Source organism: Bacillus rossius, chromosome 11 (genome assembly GCF_032445375.1).
Source record: "Bacillus rossius redtenbacheri isolate Brsri chromosome 11, Brsri_v3, whole genome shotgun sequence".
NCBI classification, from domain to species: Eukaryota; Metazoa; Arthropoda; class Insecta; order Phasmatodea; family Bacillidae; genus Bacillus; species Bacillus rossius.
The window spans coordinates 43673926-43699873 of NC_086338.1; the positions used below are offsets into that span (position 1 = coordinate 43673926).

At 47.7% G+C, this 25948-nt stretch overlaps 1 protein-coding gene across 4 annotated transcripts; it reads right to left on the minus strand.

The window, feature by feature from the left end:
- Positions 1-1086: 1086 nt before the first annotated feature.
- Positions 1087-24796, minus strand: LOC134536879 (uncharacterized). Of its 4 annotated transcripts, none has more exons than XM_063376936.1 (8): positions 24695-24796; positions 21655-21721; positions 20077-20349; positions 18676-18951; positions 7422-7718; positions 5147-5434; positions 4423-4698; positions 1087-1190 (listed from the first exon to the last, which is right to left on the minus strand). In XM_063376936.1, exons 1-8 carry the CDS (start codon positions 24791-24793, stop codon positions 1105-1107), a joined length of 1662 nt encoding a protein of 553 aa, XP_063233006.1. In that variant the 5' UTR covers positions 24794-24796; the 3' UTR covers positions 1087-1104. The 4 variants fall into 4 exon arrangements, with proteins under 4 accessions (XP_063233006.1, XP_063233005.1, XP_063233008.1 ...); XM_063376935.1 differs by having other exon boundaries at positions 20071-20349; XM_063376938.1 differs by lacking the exon at positions 18676-18951.
- Positions 24797-25948: the final 1152 nt, after the last annotated feature.

Below are 25948 nucleotides of genomic sequence, written 5' to 3' on the forward strand. Positions count from 1 at the left end.
TTTTATCGATTTATTAGTGATATGCAAAAATTTTTTAATACGTGATAAAGGCTACACACAACATATTAATTTAAAACTGGTTTGAAAATCTTAATAGTCATAAATCATTAAAAATTAAGTTTTATTAAAACCCAGAAAAACTCAAGATTCTGTGGTTTTGGGAAAACTTAATTTTTTTTGTATTATATTTATTTAAATACGAAAAATTATAAGGTAAATTGGATACTAGCTTCTTAAGAACAACAACGATGTATTACAAGCTACATACATAGATGGAAGAAATTAAGTTTACCTAGGTAAAAGTAGCATGGACTTGCTAGAATCATGAAGGGTGTGTGTATAATCAGTGTAATGGGTTCGTCATTAAATGATCAAAATTTCATAAATGAAAAAATTACGAAATTTTTTTTATTTGTAAATTTGTTTATTCAAGATAACATGTATGTAGGTACATTATTCATGTGAATTTACAACATTAACTTAGATTTTAAGGAGGTAGTTGCTTACATAATTTCATTATTTTGCTCACTATTTTAAATATATTCATGATATAACTATCGTTATATTTTAATTTTTATTTTTAATTTAATAAAAATTTATTTACTGTTTTTTAGAAACTTAAAGACCAATTTTTTTGTCTACCTATGAACTAAGAAAATGTAATCATGTATCCAATTTAAAATTAATCTTTTGCTTGTAGCCTTTATCATGTATTACGTAATTGTTTGCATGTCAGAAATATATCAATAAAACATTGCTCTTCCTACTATCCTAAAAGTCTTAGTTTTTCAGAGTTTTGGGAAATCAATTTTTTTATCGATTTATGAATGATAAACAAAAATTTAATTAAGTAATACATCTCAAAGGCTACACACAAACGACTGATTTAAAACTTTATACAACACGATTACACACATGCTCTTAGTTTATTGTAGGGTTGACATAAAAATTGACTTTCAAATTTGTAAAAACTATTAAATAAATAAATATTAGTTTTACAAACCACTTTATGAACAATTAAAAAATTTAGACTATTGATAAAATTAAATGGGCATTAGGTCATTTATCAGTATGTTTGACTATTAGTTTTATGTATGCTATGTTTTATTTTATTTCAGAACTGAAAATAAATGCAATAACTATTAGCATTGGTAAAACATTAATTGATGTTGAAAAATTCCTCGTTGAACCTGTAACATAAAAGAAAAAAATACTTATTAAAAACGACTCTTTAATAAACATTTGAAACAAAAATAAAGACGAGAGAATAAAATGACTGCACATTTTCATATCGAAAAACTGTCAGATTAACAGCTACAGAGAACAAAAAAGAAGCAAGATTTTGCGTCTTAAAAAAACTACATAGTTATAATTATACATATTAGGATTTAGTTTTTGTTTGGAAAATATTAAGTTTTGTGAGCTAAAATCAAAATTGGCAGCTCCTTCTGAATATGTACTAGGATTCAAATATCTTTATAAAATGTTGCAAACTATCCATGAATGTCTTTTAATTTTTGTATTACTATATATTTATATAGAGTAATATCCAATATATATAGTAATATCATATATATAGTTCTGCCTAACTCCGATTTGCCAAACGGCGTTTTGCCTAACGGCATTTTGCCTAAAATGTTACTATGATGACAAAACCTCGTTTTGCCTAACGGCGTTTTGCCTAACGGCGTTTTGCCTAACTGCGTTTTGCCTAACGGCGAATTGCCTAACGGCGAATTGCCTAACGGCGAATTGCCTAACGGCGAATTGCCTAACGGCGAATTGCCTAACGGCGTTTTGCCTAACGGCGTTTTGCCTAACTACGATTTGGCCAACGGCGTTTTGCCTAATGGCGATTTTCCTAACAGCGTTTTGCCTAACCTAACCTTACCTTACCTTACCTAACCTAACCTAACGGCGTTTTGCCTATTGGCGTTTTGCCTATTGGCGTTTTGCCTATTGGCGTTTTGCCTATCAGCGGTTTGCCTAACGGCGATTTGCCTAATGGAGTTTTGCCTAAAAAGAGGAAAAAGTGTTTTGCCTAGCGGCGTTTTCCCTAACGGCGTTATTCCTAAATGCGTTTTGCCTAACTCCTATATATTTGGCCAATGGCGATTTTCCTAACGGCGTTTTGCCTAAAATTAGGCAAAACGCCTTTAGGAAAAACGACACTTGCCCATTACAACGCCTTGCTGATGCTGGGTGCTGTGCTGCCTCGTTACCTACCGGCCAACACCCAAAATCTGATCGGATCAGTTCTCCCACTCCATCATCCAGTTTGAGATTTTATACATTGCATACTTGGCTAATATAATAACAAGTAAATCATTGTATTTTACAGATTTTTATGGTATCATTTTCAAACATTTTGGAACTATGGTAGTGGTGCTCGATAAAATTAGCAAACTCACTAAAGGGCGTATCAAGCTCTGAATGTTGGTTAGAACTTACTGAAAACCACACAAAGCCCCCTGTGTAGGGAACTAACGAAATGCCCTCTCAACAGAAAAAAAGTTAATAATTAAGTCTACAAACTCTAAGCTCGAAATTTTCTCTCCCACCCATATTCCAGAGAACCAAATGCATTCCTGGCTATACTTGCGCAATATCTTTCCCGTCAGTTGGTCACACTGACCAGGTCAAGCAAACCCAGAGAAGTAGTACAAAATAAAATTAATTTGCCCTCATTATTTTGTCTGAATTATCCACCGATAACATGGGCTGTGATTCTTCACTTTGGAGATATTTTCTCGGGCCCCACGCATCTAGTGGCGAAAGACAGGCAGGCAAGCTGTTGGAATTCACAGTAAATTTATGGAATTTTCAACAAAGAATAAATTTTTTCTTCGTAGTTCAAGACAACTGGATCATAATCAAACTATATCGAATTCTGATTTATTAGGTCTGTGTTATATTGTAAATAGGCACACGAATGTAAAAGGAGTATTTATGGTTTGGGCATAACATGTTTTTGGAATGTTTGGTTTATGATTCGAGATAATTCTTGTAAGTTAATGGGCAAAGAGGTCATACTAATTTTCCAAAAATTGTACCAAGATATCCAATAATCGATGACGATCCCTGGATAAATTTTTAACCGGTAATCTCCCTAAATTTAAGGCTAAGATGAAGAAGCTTGGCTTCTTGGTTGTAGCCGTGTCCTTGGCAAATACCTAATGGTAACTGCTCCCTGATGATGGCGACTGCAATGTCGACCGAAACTTCGGTGAATTATTTGCCAAGGACACGGCTGCAACCCAGTGAGGCGTTTGCCACGCCTCCATTAACTTCACTTTTATTATTTGTTTGTTTTAACGTCCTTTTAATTTGGTAATTATTTATATCATATGTTATGATAGATTGTTTGGCACTTGGTTCATTTTCGTCCTGAAGATTGATTAAAACAAAAGCATTACGGACATTCGCGGCGCTGCGCTTGTGTGTGTTTCCGCGAGCCAACACCGCGCGGCGCTGAGCCTTATGACGTCATGGTGACGCGTCAACCTGCGACGGGTCTGCGGCTGGCGAGCGGCAGGGAGAGACGGTGCTGGCGGCTGGTGGAGTCGACTTCGGCTAGCGGGTGCAGGCGTGTTGCGCCGCTGCTAAAATGGAAAGGCTGTTCCATTCACCTACGCATCGACGAGTGCCCAGCCCGGGTTATCGTCCACCATGCTGCGCAACTACAAGTAAGCCTCGACGCAACCGCTATTAACAGCCGGACACCGGGTTGGTTTTTCAAGGAAAAACAATGAGCAGAGAGACTTGACTGATCATAAACTCAAATTCATTATCTTGCTAGTTTCTTGAATCGTAATGTGGCGAAATAAACTCTACTTCTCCTTTTTACGCTACGTGAGAATTTACGTAAACTGCAAGCCAGACTTAACACATTGCTGTGGTGCGGGATGTGAGACTCGCATAATTACGTCGAAACGAGAGTCCGGTTTGACCAAAACATTGGGAATTGTGCCTAAACAACAGTTATAGACAATTACGTCATCCAGGATTGTAATCAACGGACCTGTTAGGGAAAAACTAATGCTTTCTGAATATTTGTATAATTACCCGTAATATAGTGTTTATAATATGTGATTACTTTAGATGTCCTTTTCTTTAATGCGAGATCTAGATCTTCTGCAGATTTGTGTAAATGGTTCTGTATTTCAATGTACCAAGCCGATGCCAAGCGGAAATATTAAATAGTAAACAGGCAGTGATGTTTTCAATTATTATCCAGGTCATTCCTTTTTGCCTAGGGACCGTACTTCTCACTGCATTTAGTTGGTACTCCCTTCTGCGATCTCCGACTTTAAACTCGAGCGCCTTAAGTAAGGCCTCACCAGAAGCCAAGCTACTTCAGACAATGGCCGTGAAAGCCTGTGAGCATTATTAAGGCTAAGATGTTTAAGAACGCGGACCCACCGGACGTGGTCACCCAGGAGGACAGCTTGTACGACGTGCCGCCGACGAGCTGAGCCTCGACGCCCACGCTGTAGAGGAGGCCTGCGGTGACGGGGGAGATGGTGAAGTTGTCCCACCGCTGGTCCACGGCGCTCCATCCCCCGCCGCCCCCTGCCGCGCTCCAGGTCACGTTGAACCCATGGACGCAGCCGGCGCTCGAGTTCGCCACCACCCAGGTGACGTCGATGCGATCCCGTGTCGCCGACAGCTTAACGGACGCCAACGCTTTCTTCGATCCTTGCGAGTGCAGCAGATAGTTAGTTCCTCAGTGGTCCAGTTTTTTTTAGCAAGGTCTTGACTTAATATACTGGGGGTTGAGATTTGGAGTCCAATTCGGGCATTTAATCGTTTGAAATCTAAACTCCGCTTTATCTTTACTGCGCTTATCAATCCCTCTGCAATTATTCCAGTAGCTAAGCTAATGGGAAGAAAACTGAACAAATCTAGACAATCTTACATCTGAAAAAAAAAACACCACACACACAATATATCAGACCCTCATATCTTTCCCATGACTTTAACTCAGAACCTCTTGCACTGGTACACACTGAACAACTTGTAAGCTCGTCCACTGCTTTGAATTATTAAAAATTATTGCCATTGCCGAAAAAATGTTGGGATGTAAACATTGACTAGGCTGTGACCGGTTCCTCCTCCAAATTCACGTGCCGGTGGACACGCTCACCTTGACTCGCCGTCACCAGCCGCTGAGTCCTGATGGGCCAAGGGCGCGTGTGGGTCATCACGACCAAGTGCACGCGGTAGTCCGTGCAGGCCTGCAGTCCCACCAGTCTTGAGCTGGCCGCGAGCCCTTGCCACCTGCCGCCGCACTTGGGCGAGGAGCTGTTGTCGGCCCTGGACAGGCACAGCACCACGTTGGCCGGCCCGCAGTCCGTCCTGTTGGCGTGCACCGACCAAACGACCAGCGCGCTGCTGCTCGTCACCTCCCTCACCGCCATGCGCAGCGAGCCCACTGCAACACACCCAGCACAACCATAGACTCGTGCTGGTCAGACCGACCCTGGACTTCTGCACATGGAGCGAACATTTGCTTACCTGCGCATGGAGCCAACATTTGCTTACCTGCGCATGGAGCCAACATCTGCTTACCTGCGCATGGAGCCAACATCTGCTTACCTGCGCATTGAGCCAACATCTGCTTACCTGCGCATGGAACCATTATCTGCTTACCTGCGCATTGAGCCAACATCTGCTTACCTGCGCATTGAGCCAACATCTGTTTACCTGTGCATGGAGCCAACATCTGTTTACCTGCGCATGGAGCCAACATCTGCTTACCTGCGCATTGAGCCAACATCTGCTTACCTGCGCATGGAACCATTATCTGCTTACCTGCGCATTGAGCCAACATCTGCTTACCTGCGCATTGAGCCAACATCTGCTTACCTGCGCATTGAGCCAACATCTGTTTACCTGCGCATGGAGCCAACATCTGTTTACCTGCGCATGGAGCCAACATCTGTTTACCTGCGCATGGAGCCAACATCTGCTTACCTGCGCATTGAGCCAACATCTGCTTACCTGCGCATTGAGCCAACATCTGTTTACCTGCGCATGGAGCCAACATATGCTTACCTGCGCATTGAGCCAAAATCTGTTTACCTGCGCATTGAGCCAACATCTGCTTACGATTTTCCAACAGAATTAACATATTGAAATGGATTAGTAATGAAATATTAAGTGATAAATACATTTAAAATCGGACATAACATGGTTTTAGTTGATTTTCTAACCTCAGAAATGCACCAGCTGTTTCTGTCATGGCACATGGTTTTAAAGTTTCTATTGAAAAAAACAATACATGGTTTTGGTTGAATTATAGGTAATGGAAAGAAAATGAAATAACCAACTCGGCGAGAGAAAACGAGAATCGACCTTTCGAGCAACTTCGCGCTCATACTGATCGGGACTATTTTTTTTTTTTTTTGAAAATACCTGAAGACCCTTGTGGCTAGATTCGCGTCTTAAAATCGGCAAATATCGCGGTGGTTTTGTGGTTAGATCACTCGCTTCCAACCGATATGTTTTCGGATTGATTCCTGATGTATCGATCGAACTTCGGATTTTTCACAAACTGGTAAATATGGTGAATGTTGCCTTGAGCTGGTGTTTTGTTTTTCTTTCGGGACTACCTCATTTTCCATCAAATCCATTCAATTTATCCTCCATTCTCGTCCAACCATACCTCACCATTAATGAATGATTCCAATGTTGACGAAAAGTTAAGCGCTAACAAATTCTTCCCAACTGTCTAGGTTCTCCATCAGTCGCAGACCATAGTCACCACTCAGCTGCGGTTAACCGGGGCAGCAGAAGTACACCGACAGTAATTTGATTGAAAACCCGAATATTAATCATTCTGGGAAATATTTCTTGACTTTGGGAACAGTTAGTTGACCAACCGACAGTATAACAACAGTCGTTTAGCCGAGAAGTATTATGATCGACAGTCATTTCCTCGACCATTCGGCCAAGTAAATAATTTCTTTCTACTGACTACTACCCGACTAACCGACCAGAAACATGTGCTCTGGTTTTTGACGTGATAACTTATTATAAATTGATAAACGCCGGCTGCACGCACGGAAAAAGCATGACTCGTTGTCACGTTCCGCCTGAGTCGAGCGTGCAAGAACCGGCCAACCATCGTGCGAGAAAAATCTTCTGTAAAATAAAACAGGTTAAGGCGAGCTTTTAAACTAATTGTTCGTGGTTATATTTAAACAAATTATTTAAATTAAATTTGCAAAAAAAACTGTAAATAATATTTGAAAATTAAAAAAGTATGCAATTTTTTCCATCAATGTTTTCTTATGACGTTATCATGTGAAATTATCATCAGTAAACCGACTTTACAGATAACCCCCCCCCCCCTTTTTTTTTTTTTCGTCACGGCCTTTGGATGTGAACAAGGTCCTCGGAAGGGTCGTCCCGCTCACCAGTCAGCGGAGTGACGAAGGACACCGTCCTGTTGTTGTTCGCGCTCCTGGTGTCCAGCCTGAGCACCGCGATGTACGCGGTGCAGGTGTCGAGGCGCTGCAGGGTCATGGAGCCGCTGGCGCTCGTCTGGCCCAGGTCGATGCTGTTGCAGACCGCGGACGCCTGGCCGCCGCTCGCCTTGTAGCACAGCCTCAGCCTCCTGGAGCTGCATGAGACGTTCCTGGCACCAGACACCAGCCACCAGATGTTCGCCGACTGATGGGTCACGTTCCTCGCCTTCGCGCTGGCCAGAACGTCTGCACAGGTAGAGGAGCATTTCTTCAGTGCGCCTCTGGCCAATCTCGTGCAAAGACTGCACTTGGCCAGCTCATAATCATGCTGTGCACAAGTAGAGGAGCATTTCCTCAGTGCACCTCTGGCCAATCTCGTGCAAAGACTGCACTTGGCCAGCTCGTCTGCACAAATTCATGCTGTGCACAAGTGGAGGAGCATTTCCTCAGTGCACCCCTGGCCAATCTCGTGCATCAACTGGACTTTGCAGAGCACGAACTGATGGTGGAATTATAGGTCATGTGAGTTAGTGAATCCTCAAAGATGAACTTGGGTAGTAGTTTTAAGGTCCTACTACATTCCAGCAGTCGCATCTGTTTGATCATGTCCGACCATAATGTCTGATACATTTTTTTTCATAGCAGTGTGCCACATTTATTTTGTCCAATGTATCTGGTTCACATGGTAATACATAGGAAGCTTATTGTACACATTTATCTTGGCTTTACTTTAAAGTACAAAAAAAATTAAATTTAACTGAAATGTGTAGTAAAGGAATTTGGATAAATTGATTGAAAACTGAAATAAGATTTTAATATATATATGGGCAGAACCTGTTATTTCCATGACAACACAATTTCTTAAATTTTTATTTAAGTTTTAGAATACTTAATTATACTGACGACAGTCGTCGTACCCTCCCAGATACAGAGGCCGTACCTGGCCACCGACGCGGGCCTGAGGGGGCCTGTTTTCCCCCCCAGTGAACCCCAGTGTGTGCGACGGCCAGGGACGCACCCGCGTGCGCCCTAGCATGCCAACGAGTGTTTTTTCTATGTGACTTTATCTTTTATTTCAGTGTGTATATATTTGTAAACGATTAAGGGATTTGAATGTGTGTAATTAACTTATTTTATTTATTATTCATTGTGCAAGTTCGCTGTGTAATTAATGTCTCGTGTATGTCTTTGTAAATAATTCAATAACTTTTTCTGAAGTGTTTCGCCGTAGTATGTAATTGCAGCCTGGCGCGCCGCGGGACGGAGCTCTCTCCCACGCCGGCCGATTTTCCCCTCCCTCCCCGCCACCCGCGGGCGCCGGCCCGCGGGCGAGCGGAGAGAGGCAGTCGCGTCCTGGTCTCGAGCGGAGACAGACGTGTTCGTTGCTCCGCGAGCCGCGCACGTTGCGCTCGGGATTGAACGTTCGCTCAGTCCGCAGTCGGTCACGGCAGCTGAGCTGCCACCGCGAATCAGCTTAGCATTGTTAACTTACGAGTCATCGGGAGACGTGTCTAGCGGGCAGTTTCTACAACGCGAACGTGGTGCTACGAGTCTCTGAACTTTTCGCCGTCCACGGAACATTACGTAACGGGCCGCGTATGTACAGCGTTCCGTCTTCGGGCCCTTTCTCACTGGGTCAGCCTAGCATTAATAAACTTTACGATTCGCGCCGAAACGTATTTGAGAACCGCCCCGTCATCAGGGAGTCCGTGTCGCCGTGGTAGGGCACTTGTTCCGCGACGGTTCCGCCAGGCTGCGGCAGGACTTTATAAGCGTTAATAAAAGACGGCTCGTGAAATTCGTTAATGCCGTGTTCTGCTTGCGACAACCTACCAACATTCCTCGCAATCACTTCACTCTCCCTCCAGGTCCCGCCTTTCCCGGTCCCGGCCACGTTGGCCTGGACCCACACCTCTCCGACGAGGGCAGTACGGGCATAACAGGACATTTATTTCAACGGGAAAACGGGGACCTGAAGCCGAGGGACGTCATTTGGCGCCCAACTAGTGTGGCCGTAAGCATACGCAAGCGCACGCAAGCGCACGCAAGCGCGCAGGTGCAGGACAGAACGGAAGCAGGTGCGGCTGCGCGGCGTGGGAGCGGCTCGAATTCGAGACGTCGCGCCGGCGCGCCGGCGGGAGATAACGCAGCGCGGGAACGGCGCGAACACGAGACGTTTCGGCGAGAGATAGCGCGTCGTGGGGGACAGAAATACAAGACGGCGGTGCAGCGGTATCCCGGACTGAAGATAACGTGCTGGGGAGGATCGTATTGTATTACTGGGGGAGATTGTGTTCACGATCCGCGGATCAGTAGCACAGGAGGACAGGATGGCGTGGAAACAGGCGGGACAAGAAAGATACGATCTAATCAGTTTCGAAACGGACTTGTGTGAGGAGGGAGACTCCGCGAAAATGGACGTAAAAAACGAGGTGTGCGGGTCCGGCGGCGCGGCCGAGAGCGCGAACAGCACGGACAGCACAGTTGAGGACAGTAATCGGGAACAGGGGGACAGGCACGCGGACGCAGATGGGCCGGTAGTGCGGTACGTGAGCGCGCAGTTTGAGTTGCCAGAGTTTGCGGGGAGAGACAACGAGGACCCGCGGGAGTTTTTGCGGGAGTGTGAACACCTCCTAAAACTGTACGAAGTGCGACGGGCGGAGTGGACGCCGCGAGTGGCGGGACAGCTCCGCGGTGAGGCAAGGAACTGGTGGTCAATGGCCGGGAGTTTTGATACCGAGTGGGGACATTTTGTACGCCAAGTCAAAACTAGGTTTGATAACGATCAGGCGCGGGCAATGTGTTTGCGGACATTTTATTGCAGAAACCAGGAGGAGGACGAGAGTGCAGAGCAGTTCATTTACGAGAAGTTACGCATGTTCCGCCGATTGGGGACAAGTGGGGACGTGAGTGCGGCGTTGCCAACCATTGTCGAACAATTGCTGCCAGAGTTTCGCCCCTTCATGAGGACGGCTGCTGGTCGTGACATGGAGGAGTTCGTGGCCCTCGCCCGCGTGATCGAACGTGACATGTCGCAGTGGAGGACGGCACTCAGGGGCGCGAGAGCTCCCCGTGCTCGCTCGGGGCCGCGGGGGGTCACCGTCACAGAGGTCACGGACAGTGACTTGGCCGTGGTGAGCTACGCCGGCGGCGCGGGACCGCGCAGGACAACAGACCGCGGTGGCACCAGGGAACGCCCGGAACCAGCTGCGACAGGAGGAGGACGTCACGAGCGGACAGATACGAGAGAGAGGGACGAACGTCCGCCGCGATGCCGTTTTTGCCCGGACGCGTACCATTGGCATCGCCTCTGCCCCACCAGAGCCGCGTGGGAGGAGGCGCGCGAAGGCAACACGTCGCAGGCGGGAAACGCAGGACCGGGGGCGGAGGGACAACTGGGTGCCGCTCCCCGGCCCGCCAGCCACCGGCAGTCCCAGTAACTGACAGAACACGTCGACCACCACCGGCGCCTACCGCACTAACGTCCTGTATGCCGCCGGGAAGCAGGGGACAACGGGACTACTCCTCATCAGCTGTCCCCATGCCGAGGCAACTGCGGGGACAGCTGACTGCCGGCGCCACCACCGCGGCCCTGAGGCCGGGTATACCAGGGCCGGACCAGCCGCCTCGTCGACACGCCGTCGACGGGGTGGACAACCAGAGCGTCAGCGCAGGCATCCCGCCGGCCATCTCCGTGCAGGGACAGCTGACTGCCGGCGCCACCGCCGCGGCCCTGAGGCCGGTTATACCAGGGCCGGACCAGCCGCCTCGTCGACCTGTCGTCGACGAGGTGGACCACCGGAACGTCAACACGTCGGCGCCGGAGCGAGCCGCGGACCTCGCCGCGAGTTCCCCACGCCCGGACGGCCAGGTGGCCGGGGGCGGTGGGGGACAGACGACTGCACAGCTGGGGCAGGTCGGCCCCGAGGAGCCGGAGCTGCTGCGAATTCCTGTCCGCGCTAACGGGCGGGAGATGCTGGCCCTGGTGGACACCGCCGCCAGCCGAACCTACATCGCGGCCCACCTGGTGGGAGCGGAGGCAGTGACACCGCGGAGGGAGCTGGTGCAGCTGGCCACCAGGGATGCCGTCGTTGCAGCAGGGGGCATCACTCAGGTAACAATGAGCATCGTTGGTCACGTTAGCCACGTCGAGGCCTGGGTGGTCCCCGAGCTCCGCGAGGGGCTGATTCTGGGGGTCCCATGGCTGCACGAGGTCGACGCCACCGTGGAAGTACGAGCTGGCCGGATGCACTTCGGCACCCAGGGGCGCTGGACGGTGTACGGCGTGCACCAGGTTCCCCCCAGTCCCCCTCAGTCAGTCATTCGCCTAGAAGACCTTCAGCACGGTGTTCCAGAGGAGTACGTCGATGTCATCAACCATGTCCTCACCTCTCAGGCACAGGTATTTGCGGCCGCGGACCGGCTACGACGGACAAACGTGACGGAGCACCGGATACCGATGGTACCGCACCGCCCTCCCTTTGAGAAGGTATACGGATTTGGCATCCGGGAACGGGAGGCCATACAGACTCAAATTGACGAGATGTTACGTGACGGGGTAGTGGAACCCAGCACCTCCCCGTATAACTCACGGGTGGTGCTGGCCACCAAGAAAGACGGAAGTCTACGCTTTTGCGTAAACTTCAAGGCGATAAACAAACTGACCATTCCCGCCCCGCCCCCGCAGATCAATATCACAGACGCACTGGCAGGACTGGGGGACGCCACTATTTTCACGACACTAGACTTAAAATCAGGCTACTGGCAGGTGCCGGTATGTCTGGAGGACCGCCCTAAGACGGCATTTACGGCACCAGACGGTCGACGTTACCAGTTCTGCGCCATGCCGTTTGGTCTCATGGACGCCCCTGCCACGTTCCAGGCCCTGATGGTACGTGTTCTGGATGGGTACATTGGTGAGTTCGCCAGTGCCTATCTGGACGACGTTATCATCTGGTCCAGGACGTGGGAGGAACACGCGCACCATCTGGCATTGGTGCTAGAACGTATGGCCAGACACGGACTGACGTGCGCCCCAAAGAAATGCCACATTGGGGCCACGGAAATAGAGTTCCTAGGACACATAGTGACGGCGGAGGGGTGCCGCCCCCGACCTGAGCAGTTGGAGCTAATAGAGGGAAAGGGGGCACCGAAGACCAGGAAGCAGCTCCAGAAGCTGCTGGGGCTGCTCAACTGGCTGCGGTCCTTCGTCCCCGACTTCGCCACGGTGACGGCCCCGATGACGGACCTACTGTCGCCGAAGACTAAGTTCCGGTGGACCCCCGCCGCGGACGAGGCCTTGCGACAGGTGAAGCGCCGGTTCAGGAACTGTCACACGCTCTCACGCCTGGTGCCCAGCCGCCCCATCTTCATCCAGACGGATGCGAGTCAGGAGGGGATGGGGGCGGTGTTGTACCAGATGGATGACCGGGGCGAGAGGCGCGTGATCGAGTACGCCAGCGCCAAGTTTGGGCAGGCTGAGCGGAAGTATCACGTGAATGAGCAAGAGTGCCTTGCGGTGGTCTGGGCCCTACAGAGGTACCGTCACCACGTCGAGGGCCGCTCATTCACGCTGAGAACCGACAGCCAATGCCTCCGCTGGTTGGACTCCGCTCAGGGCCGGAAGTCTAAGTTCACTCGGTGGGCCATGCTGATCCAGGAATTCTCGTTCACGGTCGAGCACATTCCTGGACGTGAAAATCAGTTGGCCGACGAGTTGTCCCGGAATCCGGACCCTGAGAATGAGTTCCACGACGACCAGGGCTGGGAGGAAGTGCTCCTCCCTGAGCGTGAGCGCGGGGTAGAGGACTCGGTGCCGCGACCGTGCGCGTTGTACGCGCTGACAAGCCCCACTGCTCCTGCACCTGACGCGCGACCCGAGACTATGACTGACCTGCTGGCGTGGGTCCACGCGGCGCAACTCCGGGACCCCGACACCCGGACCCGACTGACAGAGTGTGGGGAGGGGGTGATACCGGGCTGCCGGAGCCTGAACGGGGTGCTCCAGACCAGGGGGGCTCACAGGTCGAGCGGGTGGCGGACCCACGTGCCGCCCGAGGCCAGGCGCTGGGTCCTGAGCTACCTGCATGACCACCCCCTGGCGGGACACCCGGGCGCGGAGCAGACGCTGCGTGAGGTCAGACGGACGTTCCGCTGGCCTGGCGACGCGGCAGAAGTAAGACGCTACGTGCGGGCCTGCCTGCGTTGCCAGGAGCGGAAGTCCAGGCGACCCGACGGCAAGGAGCAGCAGGTCCCACGACGGCCCCGGAATCCCTTCCACACTGTGGCGGTGGATATTATGGGGCCGTATCCTCGCACGTCCCGTGGTCGGCGATTCATTGTTGTGGTCACGGATGTCTTCACCCGCTGGGCGGAGGCGTTCGCAGTACCAAACGTGAAGGCCGGCACCGTGATTGCCCTGCTCGAGCGCGAGTTCTTCCCGCGATACGGGTACCCCGCGGTCCTGCTGACGGACAACGGGGTGCAGTTCACGGGGAGAAGCTGGCGAGTGTCCTGCGCGGGTTGGGGGGTGGAGCATCACACGACGCCCACCTACCATCCGCGCGCGAATCCAACCGAAAGGCGGAATCAGGACATTAAAACTCAGCTGCGCATCCGGTTGGACGAGGACCACACCAAGTGGGACCTGCACCTGCCGACGCTGCTGTTTTGCCTGCGCCGTCGGACGAACGCGGTCACGGGCCATTCCCCCGCTGAACTGGTGCAGGGCCGGAACCTCGCCCTGCCCGGGGAAGCGCGCGCAACCCCCGACTTGCACAACATGACCACGGACGATCTGCGCGAAGACGCCCGACGTCGCCAAGCTGACTACCTGACTAGACGTACGCCGCAGACGCACCAGCCCCCAGCACGACTAGAGCCTGGCCAGCAGGTGTTTGTTAAGTGTCATCACCTGTCGGCTGGCGAGCAGGGCTTTTGCGCCAGTCTGGCTCCTAAGTGGGCGGGGCCACAGGAGATCGTAGACAGACTGGGCACCACCTCGTACCTCGTGCGTCGCGCCGACGGACGGACAACTAAGGTGCACAGGGACGACATTCGACTGATAGGCGACCCGCACGACGAGTACGACCACGACGACAGCGGACCAGTGGACGGTGACGAGGCCGAGGATGACGTCACCGAAGGTGTACTGGCCGACCTCGGCGCCCCTGTGGTGGTACCGCCGGAGCCGGACCTGGGACGTCGACGGGGACACGCCCACCCCAGGTCACTGCGGGGGGTTGGCAGGAACGTTGACAGGGACGACGACACACGGGACGGGACCGATGACAACGTCGCAGTAGGAGTCCTGGTCGACCTCGATGACCCCGTGGTGACGCCACCGGAGCCGGATCAGGGACGTCGACGGGGACACGCCCACCCCAGGTCACTGCGGGGGGTGGGCAGGAACGTTGACAGGGACGACGACACACGGGACAGGACCGATGACAACGTCGCAGTAGGAGTCCTGGTCGACCTCGGTGACCCCGTGGTGACGCCACCGGAGCCGGATCAGGGACGTCGACGAGGACACGCCCACCCCAGGTCACTGCGGGGGGTGGGCAGGAACGTTGACAGGGACGACGACACACGGGACAGGACCGATGACAACGTCGCAGTAGGAGTCCTGGTCGACCTCGGTGACCCCGTGGTGACGCCACCGGAGCCGGATCAGGGACGTCGACGAGGACACGCCCACCCCAGGTCACTGCGGGGGGTGGGCAGGAACGTTGACAGGGACGACGACACACGGGACGGGACCGATGACAACGTCGCAGTAGGAGTCCTGGTCGACCTCGATGACCCCGTGGTGACGCCACCGGAGCCGGATCAGGGACGTCGACGGGGACACGCCCACCCCAGGTCACTGCGGGGGGTGGGCAGGAACGTTGACAGGGACGACGACACACGGGACAGGACCGATGACAACGTCGCAGTAGGAGTCCTGGTCGACCTCGGTGACCCCGTGGTGACGCCACCGGAGCCGGATCAGGGACGTCGACGAGGACACGCCCACCCCAGGTCACTGCGGGGGGTGGGCAGGAACGTTGACAGGGACGACGACACACGGGACAGGACCGATGACAACGTCGCAGTAGGAGTCCTGGTCGACCTCGGTGACCCCGTGGTGATGCCACCGGAGCCGGATCAGGGACGTCGACGAGGACACGCCCACCCCAAGTCACTGCGGGGGGTTGGCAGGAACGTTGACAGGGACGACGACACCTGGGGCACGACACATGGACGGGCCCCCACGACGACACCGACTCAGCCTCCTACGGGGGGACAGCAAAAGGGGAACGGTGGTTGGCAACTGGCAAGAGGGGGCGGGGAACGGACGCCCGTCAGAAGGGGCGGAAGGGGTCCGCGTGGCGCAAGCATGGCAGAGCTGGAGCGCTTTGTGGACCGGGTGCTCCCGCCTGATGACGTCAGCGCCTACGCCAACGACACTGATGGACCGCTCATCGAGGACGTAACACATGACAACACTGCTCAGGGCGACCTGGTCGACCTGAGTGAACCAGTGGTGACGTTGCCGGAGCCTACCCAGAGACGTGGACGGAGGTACGTCCACTCCTGGGAACGGCGGGTGACGGGGACGGACGTGAGCAAGGACGTGACAGACGGGGTAACGGTCCGGCTCCTCAGTGGGGAGGGCGATGTCGACAGGGCCCAGCAGGTGGTCCTGGACTTGCCTTCCGGGGAGCCGAGGATGACCGCTCACGCGGGGAGGGGACCGGCGTTGCGCCGGTCCACGCGTGAGAAGACGGCCCCCCACTACCTCCGGGACTACGAGTGGGGGAGTCAGCGCAAACCCCGCGACGTAAGACAAACGACCGACGGGGGGTTACGCTGCAGCGTGATGCAGCTCCTGCCCCAGTTTGCCCGACCCGGACGGAATGACGTGACGAGCTCCGACGACCAGACAAGTGGCCGGACGCGGACGCGGCTGCCGGTCTAGGTCGGCGTCGGGGGCCAGGACGGCCTCGGGAGAGGGGGGGCATATGACGACAGTCGTCGTACCCTCCCAGATACAGAGGCCGTACCTGGCCACCGACGCGGGCCTGAGGGGGCCTGTTTTCCCCCCCAGTGAACCCCAGTGTGTGCGACGGCCAGGGACGCACCCGCGTGCGCCCTAGCATGCCAACGAGTGTTTTTTCTATGTGACTTTATCTTTTATTTCAGTGTGTATATATTTGTAAACGATTAAGGGATTTGAATGTGTGTAATTAACTTATTTTATTTATTATTCATTGTGCAAGTTCGCTGTGTAATTAATGTCTCGTGTATGTCTTTGTAAATAATTCAATAACTTTTTCTGAAGTGTTTCGCCGTAGTATGTAATTGCAGCCTGGCGCGCCGCGGGACGGAGCTCTCTCCCACGCCGGCCGATTTTCCCCTCCCTCCCCGCCACCCGCGGGCGCCGGCCCGCGGGCGAGCGGAGAGAGGCAGTCGCGTCCTGGTCTCGAGCGGAGACAGACGTGTTCGTTGCTCCGCGAGCCGCGCACGTTGCGCTCGGGATTGAACGTTCGCTCAGTCCACAGTCGGTCACGGCAGCTGAGCTGCCACCGCGAATCAGCTTAGCATTGTTAACTTACGAGTCATCGGGAGACGTGTCTAGCGGGCAGTTTCTACAACGCGAACGTGGTGCTACGAGTCTCTGAACTTTTCGCCGTCCACGGAACATTACGTAACGGGCCGCGTATGTACAGCGTTCCGTCTTCGGGCCCTTTCTCACTGGGTCAGCCTAGCATTAATAAACTTTACGATTCGCGCCGAAACGTATTTGAGAACCGCCCCGTCATCAGGGAGTCCGTGTCGCCGTGGTAGGGCACTTGTTCCGCGACGGTTCCGCCAGGCTGCGGCAGGACTTTATAAGCGTTAATAAAAGACGGCTCGTGAAATTCGTTAATGCCGTGTTCTGCTTGCGACAACCTACCAACATTCCTCGCAATCACTTCACTCTCCCTCCAGGTCCCGCCTTTCCCGGTCCCGGCCACGTTGGCCTGGACCCACACCTCTCCGACGAGGGCAGTACGGGCATAACAGGACATTTATTTCAACGGGAAAACGGGGACCTGAAGCCGAGGGACGTCAATACATTTCAAAGCAACTTAACGAAAAAAATTTCAACAAAATGACGCCCAAGACCAAAATATGTAAAAAAAAAAAAAAATGTTTGTTATGATTTTATTTTCGTGCTGTGTTTCATATTTTTTTTAGTCATCATGATTTTCATTAACAAATATTGTTCATGAAGTCAGATGCAGACGGTTAAGTTTAACCTGTATGACCTCGGAAGTTAAAATTCTCCAGCTCCAGTCAGATAGATCTGCTCCAAGCGAAAGCACCAGCACATGATGTCATAGGCATCTTCACTATCAGCTCCGACTCATCAGACAGATGGGACTGAGCGAATGTGGCAGGCACTTAAGTAGGCACGAATGATGACCAGAGTTGCAGATTCTAAACGATGCTTTGAAAATGTTGTTACGAGGCAGGGTCGCGAGACAGGCTGCTGTGCCTCCTAGCGGTCAGCTAGTTCGTGAGTCCAGGGTGGGGCGCGTTAACGTTCGGCACATTCTATAGGGGATTAGCGGTTTGGCCTCGCTACATTCCTTTCCCCCTCTACCTCCTTCTGCAGTGTCATCGACCCTGAGCTGTCCATCTGGAGGGTTCTGCTGGCTCCCAGAGGCCGCCGCGTGAATTGGCGTTGCGAGAACGTCACTGTTCTGGGAGCTTCGGGTGCCAGGTCGTCCTGATGACGCGATATGTCAAAGGGGTGTGAGACCATTCCAAAAGGTGGCTGAGGGGGCTAAAAGCGATGATGCCAGCCTCCGAGCCAGTGCAGTAGAGAGTGGAGTGAAGATGGTGAATGTCCCCTTGACGAGCGATAACCACAAAACAAGCGACGGGCTACGTGTGCGGCGACTGGTGTATCGGGGACTGTGAAATGTGTTCAGCCAGTAACTGTTACACACATTAACTACTTACTGAAATATTATCTGGTAATGTGCTCATGTAACAGGATAGTAACTGGTCTAGCATGGTATTCCTGAGATGTAGTATTACGGTGTTGTTTGAGATGAACTGTTGAATATGTCAAGCTTAAGTAAAACTGAACTTTTTAATTCAACACACATGATCTGAGCATCCACTTGTTATTCGAGCTGAAAGCTAACCTTAAAAATACAAGACTTACTGAGAGCGCCGAGTTGTATCCTGAAAGTTTTGGGCGTGAAAGTAGGGCCGACGCCCACTGTGCCTATTCTCAGGTAGTACACACGGCACTGGACCAATTCAGTGAGCTCAAGCGAAGACATGTCACTGCTCAGGCTCGAGTTCCAGCAACCCGAGCTGTCGCACAGCGAGAAATTGATACCCTTTACGCAGGAGTAGGAAGACATGGTGGGCCAGGTCAGCACCGTCGTGTTGGGGTCCAGCTGGGTCATAGACACTGTCGTTATCTGTGGCGCCCCTGAAACAACACGCACGACCATACAGAACAATAAACCACGTCGCGCAGGACATGATGCCTCAACAAAGGAGGGCTAATTTAGCACCATCATGTTGGGGTCCAGCTGGGTATTCGGCATCCTCGTTATCTGTGACATTCCTGAAACAACACGCACGACCATATACTACCGTATTCCACATACCACTGAGAGAACATGATGCCCTTCAAGCAGGAGTATGAACTCCGGGGAGGGCCATTAAACACAGTCGTGTTGATGTCCAGTTGAGTTGCCACCATGCGGTTGAAGTGAATTAAGAGGAATGTTCTTAATGCCTTGCGTGGAGTTGCAAAAATTAACTTGTGCTAAGGAAATAGACCTTAATCATAATTAATTAACTTTTATAATCCACTGAATCTTGCAAAACACAAGTTTTTATAATAACACAGGTTTTCCTAATGACCTGTGTATTGGATGAACGCGTGGACATCTGTTGGGAATATTCTCGCGCGCATTCTAGACTGTAAACGCAGGTACTTGAGACGATGCCTTTGGTCCAGGAGACACTATTACAATACAATTTCAAACATATAACACATGCCCAGTACATATCCCTACATATAACTGTTGCAAAAGATTATCTGATTTATCTGGCGGAGCCCCACTCTAGGTACTTCAAAATTTTATGCCGTATTTGTCAACCATTGCTTCAGGTCTGGCCTCGCTACATATAGGTTAGTTTTGTGGCTCCTATACTTGAATAACTCAGTTGATAATTTATGAAATTTATATTTATCACATAGCTAATGCAGTGTCTTAAAAAATACTATGTGTAATTTTTAGCCTTGGTGTAACAAAAAATCTCAGCGGGGCCAGTCGAATAAATGCAATTTTTGTCATTTGCAATTGCCATTGAGAATTGACGGGTGTATGTATTCTTGTCTATATGTATTCGCGCAGCTTTCAATACCACCTACACTGAAGATTTTTACACTGTTCTTGGCAAATTGGGCGCAATAGTAAAACAATAAATTCTCATTCGGGAAGTCCTTCCCGGGATTCCTCCAGGCAAATGCCGGCATGGCCGCTTACTTCGGGCCGTGGCGTGGTAGTTCCGTGTTTTGCTTCAGTAAGGGGCTCACCGGTACCTGTGGTTCTGCGGAGGGAGGAGGGTGCGCTCGTCAGGCCATTCCAGTTGACGGCGGTGATGCTCGCCAAGAAGTTTTGGCACGGGGCGAGTCCCGACAGGTTCGCGCCACCCGCTGCGGTGGACACCAGCTCGCATGACTGCCTGCTGCTGGTGGTGCCCACAGCCGCCCAGCAGACCTGGTAGCCCCGCACGCAGCGCAGAGCCCCGGCGCTCGCGGCCCACGTGACGCGACCGGTAGCAGCGTCCCACTGCACCCCGGAGGCCGTCGGACCTGGCGGGGCGGAGGCATGCACCCAGCTCGTCTGTCGGTCCCGAGTTCCGTTCTCTGAGCGACGCACATACTGACAAACAGGCGTCCTCACCCTGCGTGGACAGATCCCGAAACTGCTCAAAAAAGACCATCGTATCCAAAATGAAAGCCGGACGGCACGGTAAGAAACCCAAAACTGGCAAAGAGAAGTTCAAACCATCAAAGATAAATCCTTTATCCCCGAACCCATAATTGTAGGGTCAATATGGCAAAGTGAAAGCAATAGTGCTAATTGGAAACAAAAGCACGACCTGATTGCCAAAACCAAATTGGAAGCTCTATCAGTAACAAGAAACCTTTTAAATCGGTAAAGTGAAATTCCGTACCGGCAAAATCGAAGTCCAATTGTGCAAAGTCGAAGCCAAAAGGAAATTATTGCAAGCTGAAATGGGAAAGATAGATGCAATTCAGACCAGCAAAGTAATGCCCAAACTTGCAATAAGAAAGCGCAAACAGATACAGAGAAACTTCAATCCGAAAAAAGAAGAAAGAAAGCTTAAACTTGCAAAAGGATCTCTAACTAGCAATGACAATGCTCATAATGAAAAGAGAAAGCTTAAACTGGCCAATAGAAAAGTCCAAACTTGCAAAGATAATGCTCAAACTAGTACCTAAATAAAATGTCAGAATTGGCTAATAGATTGCCCAGACTGGCAAATATATTGCTCAAACTGGTAAAGAGAATGCCAATCACTGGCAAAGCGTTTACCCAAACTGCCTAAGAGAAAGCTCAAATAAACATAGAGAAAAATCCAATTTGGAAACAATAAATCCCAAACTGCAAAAGAGCCCAAAATGAAAGATTGTGTCAATTCGGCCAAATCAAAGCCAAATGGGCAAATATAAAAACCAAATTTAATACCAGCAACTGGATTATAAATTGCTCTAACTAAATTTTCAACTGAAGAAAGTTACACTAAAAATATCTAGCCATATTATTATATATTGTATTATTTGATTACATTCAACACCACACTTTTATGTTAGAACAACTCTCAATTTGAGGTTGTAATTTTTTCTGAGGGGTTCATTCAAAATAAAATAAAATATTAACATCGATTTATGTATGAGATAAAACTAAAATCTCTGAATTAGCAATCCTTTTTAATCTTTATTCGAAAGATAAAATAATATATCAAAATTGTTTGATTTTAAAATGTAAGTCTTAACTATAATATGAAAATAAAATAGTTTTATAACAAAACTATTATCGATTATACTTTAGTTTATGTTAAAATTTATGGTAGAAGCTGGAATCCAACTTACTGGGACACGTAGCTGAGAGGACAAAAAGTGGTAGACTTGTTAACCACAGGAGGCTTATCAAGCTCATCTGTAAAAGAAAATGCATTTGGCGAATAATACAATTACATAATTTTCAGTTCGTCTAATGCATATAATGTACCTATGTCAAATCTATGCCCGTTACCTATTAGAATGATTTTCCTAAAGATAGTTACATAGAAAGATATAGAATCTCAGCTTATCTGTCTGTCGATTTACCTGAATCCTGTATGGAAGAATAAACTGATCGATCAACTGAACTGAGCTTTTGTAGCCACAGCTCAGTTTTCCTTCAGTTGTGTCAGATCTCCAAAAAAGTTGAGGGAAAGTTTTCTTTTATGCAGCTTTAAGATTAGTACGTGGTGAGATTAATTTTAATTTCTTTACGAGTAGGCCTACATCCAGGGGCGCAACAACACGCGGGGGGGGGGCAAGGGTATTTTGCCCCCCCCCCCCCCCCTCTGAAACCTTGAAGTGGGGGCAAACGGGGGCAAAGAAAGTGCTGTGTAATCAATTTTTAGATAATAAAACTGCTTAAATAGCACCATTTTCCACCTTGAAATACAAATTTCCCGGGGGAGGACACCCGGACCCCCGCTTCAATAGGGGGGATCGATGATTCTTTATAAAAAGGTATATTGCCCCCCCTTTGGAAATTAAGTTGTTGCGCCCCTGCCTACATCGTACGTGACAACTCTTTTTTTTTTTTTTTTTTTTTAACAAATTACTGAAGTGTATACTCTAAATCCCGTAGTTCGGTAAAGGATTGCTTCGTTTTTGTAAATGAAAGGAGGATGTTCCTTGTCGATGCGGCCATTGCTAACTGCCCCGTGCAGCTGCCGGGATTGGACTATCACCTGAACTTACTGTCAGCTGTCAGCTGACAGATGGAACTGAACAGTCAATAAATACCAGACATCACACACCGAAAACTGACTGAAAAAAAAAAGTATTCCTGGAGCCTTTTACTTGGATTGTGGATTTACTGAAAATTTTTCTTGTACTGTTACAAAACTTCGAAGTTAGTCACAAAGTTTCTGAACCAACTTCAAAGGAAAACTTAAACTGTAAATGTGTATTTAGTTTGAAAATCCCTTTGCGGAGAGTTTTTTCTCTCTTGTTGACACTAAGAAGATATATATTTTTTCCAGAACAGAAAGTGTCTTCAAGATGATGTAATTACTTTTAATCTAAAACTACAGCAGTCGTATCGACTAAAGCTATTTTGATTCTTTAAGTTTACTTTAACACCCTCGACTATCTGGTGGATCTAACTTAAGGATGTATGACCCGTTACAGGTCTCTTTTTTATTTTTACGTTCGGCACGGTCAATATATTGTGCGGATGAACTTTAATCAAATGAAATATATATATATATATATATATATATATATATATATATATATGTATATATGTATATATGTATATATATGTATATATGTATATATATATATATGTATGTATATGTATATATATACATATACATATATTTAATTTATATTTATATGTTATATATAATATTATATATATATTTTTAAAGTTTTCGTGCAGAATACATATGGAAAAAAATTGACTATAAAAATGGATTTTTTTTTATGTTTAAAATAAATATTAGTGGCTGCTATGTGATATGATCTAATTTCTTGCAAAAAAAATGGGTGCATGTACTTATGTACGGACGTTAGAAGTTATACTTACTTGGCGTAATAAAAAACTAACTTTAATTTTGCATGCAAATAATAAATATAAATAAAGTATTCAAAGGACTGGAGTGATACGGTTGGTAAAGTATAAATTCAATCAAATTAAAAAAAAAATCAGTATTCAAAATTAATATAAAAAAGTAATTATTTAATTACGTTAAACAATTGAGATATGTTTTAATTAATAATGGAAATCAATAAATATGCTGATGCTCAATATAATTTATTAATTTTTTAGTTGTTTATAAATAATAATACATAATAACTTACAATGGAAATATATTATACAAACAGGAACATAACCTGACTTAAATACACTTGAAAATGTTTATAAATAATCACCAATATTCACAATAAAAAATGTTTTTAATTATATGGACCAGTAGTTAATATCAATCGCTAAATTATAAGATTTAAAAGCATATATAATTATTTGTATGTAGCTTTTTGTTTGTATGTGGCTTTTTTTTGATCCTGTGAAAATTTCGTAACGTGGTGCGTGTGCATCGTAATTTTTCTATAACGCGCCTAAAGAAGTATTACATCTAAATGTACATAATTTTTCATTTTGTTTGGCCTTTTAAAAATTTTTATGTATTTTTTTTTTTGTGATTTTGAAAAAATTGTATAAAATTAAATCTTTTTTTTATGAAGGAATAATCAATCATACCACGAAATAGGCACCAGCATCACCTTTAAACACAAAAATTTTAATTTAATTATATAATTTGGTTCTCCGTATAATGCACAAAAATGTAAAAAATTCAACTTTGCCAGCTAATTATACGAAAAGTACGCAGTGCGTATATTTTACATTTTATTGAAGGTCGACCACTCAAAAAGTCTACAAATTTAACCGTGTTAAACGTAAAAAATAAATAAATGACATGGAACGGGACATACACTAGTAATCTTTGACTATTTAATGTACGTGTCCCTACTCATTGCAAACTTTATGCCGATGTCAACAGCTTCATTTCTTACACGAAGAAACAGGATATTGCAAGATGCAAATAGTTCGAATGTTTGAAACGGACTGATAGCTGCCTTATGAGAAAGTCTTTCAGATATTTTTAACTTTGTTTGTAATAGATTTCGTTGGCTCGAAAGGGCATAATATCTAGTATTGCACTGTTGTTGAAGTCTGCTTTCGCGGACTACTGTTACCAAATCAAATATTTCAATGTTTTTGAAGAAGAATGCATTAAAAAAACAGTGTCGTGATGCAGATATCACTTGTTAAATGATTTATTAACCTTCCGCACTGTGTCGCTTTGCCAACTCCACACTCGGTCCATAGAACAGTAACTGCACCTACCTTGTCCCGCATGTCTACTTCGACGAGAAGGTGGGCGTCAAAGAATGTTCTTCCTTTTGCTAAACTTTGCGCGTAAAATGTGTGTTGCGTAGTTTGCATAGCAATCATAAGATAACAGTAACGTTATTATCTATTTCACCCCAAGTGGATGACTCGTTGATCTTCGGGCCTTCGCTCCTTAAGTGACCTCGCCATAGAGTTGAAGTATGCACAGATATGCGCAGGTAGTCGCGGAGTTTGCGAATTGATAGTTATGCATAAAACTAAGTATGTCGTTATGCAAGAATCAAAATTTTTAACTTATGTTGTTTATATTGCTGGTATGCATTTCCGTTACATGAAAATTAAATATTATTACTTAAAATAGAGTTTTTAAAAAAATACAGTGTTTCTAAAATATCAAGTTGAAATTAAAGCTATCTTTATATTATTTAATAGCTTTTTGTATGAGATTCTGTTAATATTTATAGCATAATAAGCCCTAATTTGTCACAATTTAATTACATATTTTTAAAAAAGTTGTCTCAAATTTAATTTTGTGTTCTGTTTGTTGTTCTCCGCAAATTAAATATAGATTAGAAAACCAAATCCCAAACAAACAAGGTCGAGAAGTATAAATCTATACGGTTGACTGAATAGTCAGTGTTGATAAACCTGCCGAAAGTAAAACGGGGAATAATAAATCACTACCAATCTCACAGCTTTTCTAAAATCACTGCTCTTTGTACGAATGTGCTATGCAGGGGCAGAACGTTGCCAGGTTCTAATGCGAAAAATATTACAGACGCAGTATCGCAAGTTAGAGAGTCTTTTAAGCCCTTATCAGGCAGGATGACTTTGCACGTGGGACCAATTATTAACATTAATTCTCGGTACTGTGCAGTTATGATAAGATTGCAACGGACTGCCGTGTTTCTGTGAAATAAGATGTCTTGTTTCAATAATTTTCTGATAAGCCGTATCTACACTTTTAAATATTTTCCTAGGTCTTCTTCAAAGTAGATACCTAGTCAATAAGATATATGGCACTTCTAATTGTTCAAAAACAAAATCCAGCTGTTTCATTTAACAAGGGGATTTTTTTTCTTTCTTTCAAAATTGCATCAAAAAAAATTGAAGTAACCGAATTATTTTGTAGCAAGCAAAAATCAACACGAAATCAACGACAATTTGTCCTTTTCAAATGAAAACACTTGATTTCATTATTTCAAACTGAGTAATATTTAATTGTGCTTTCTGACGAATATAGTCACA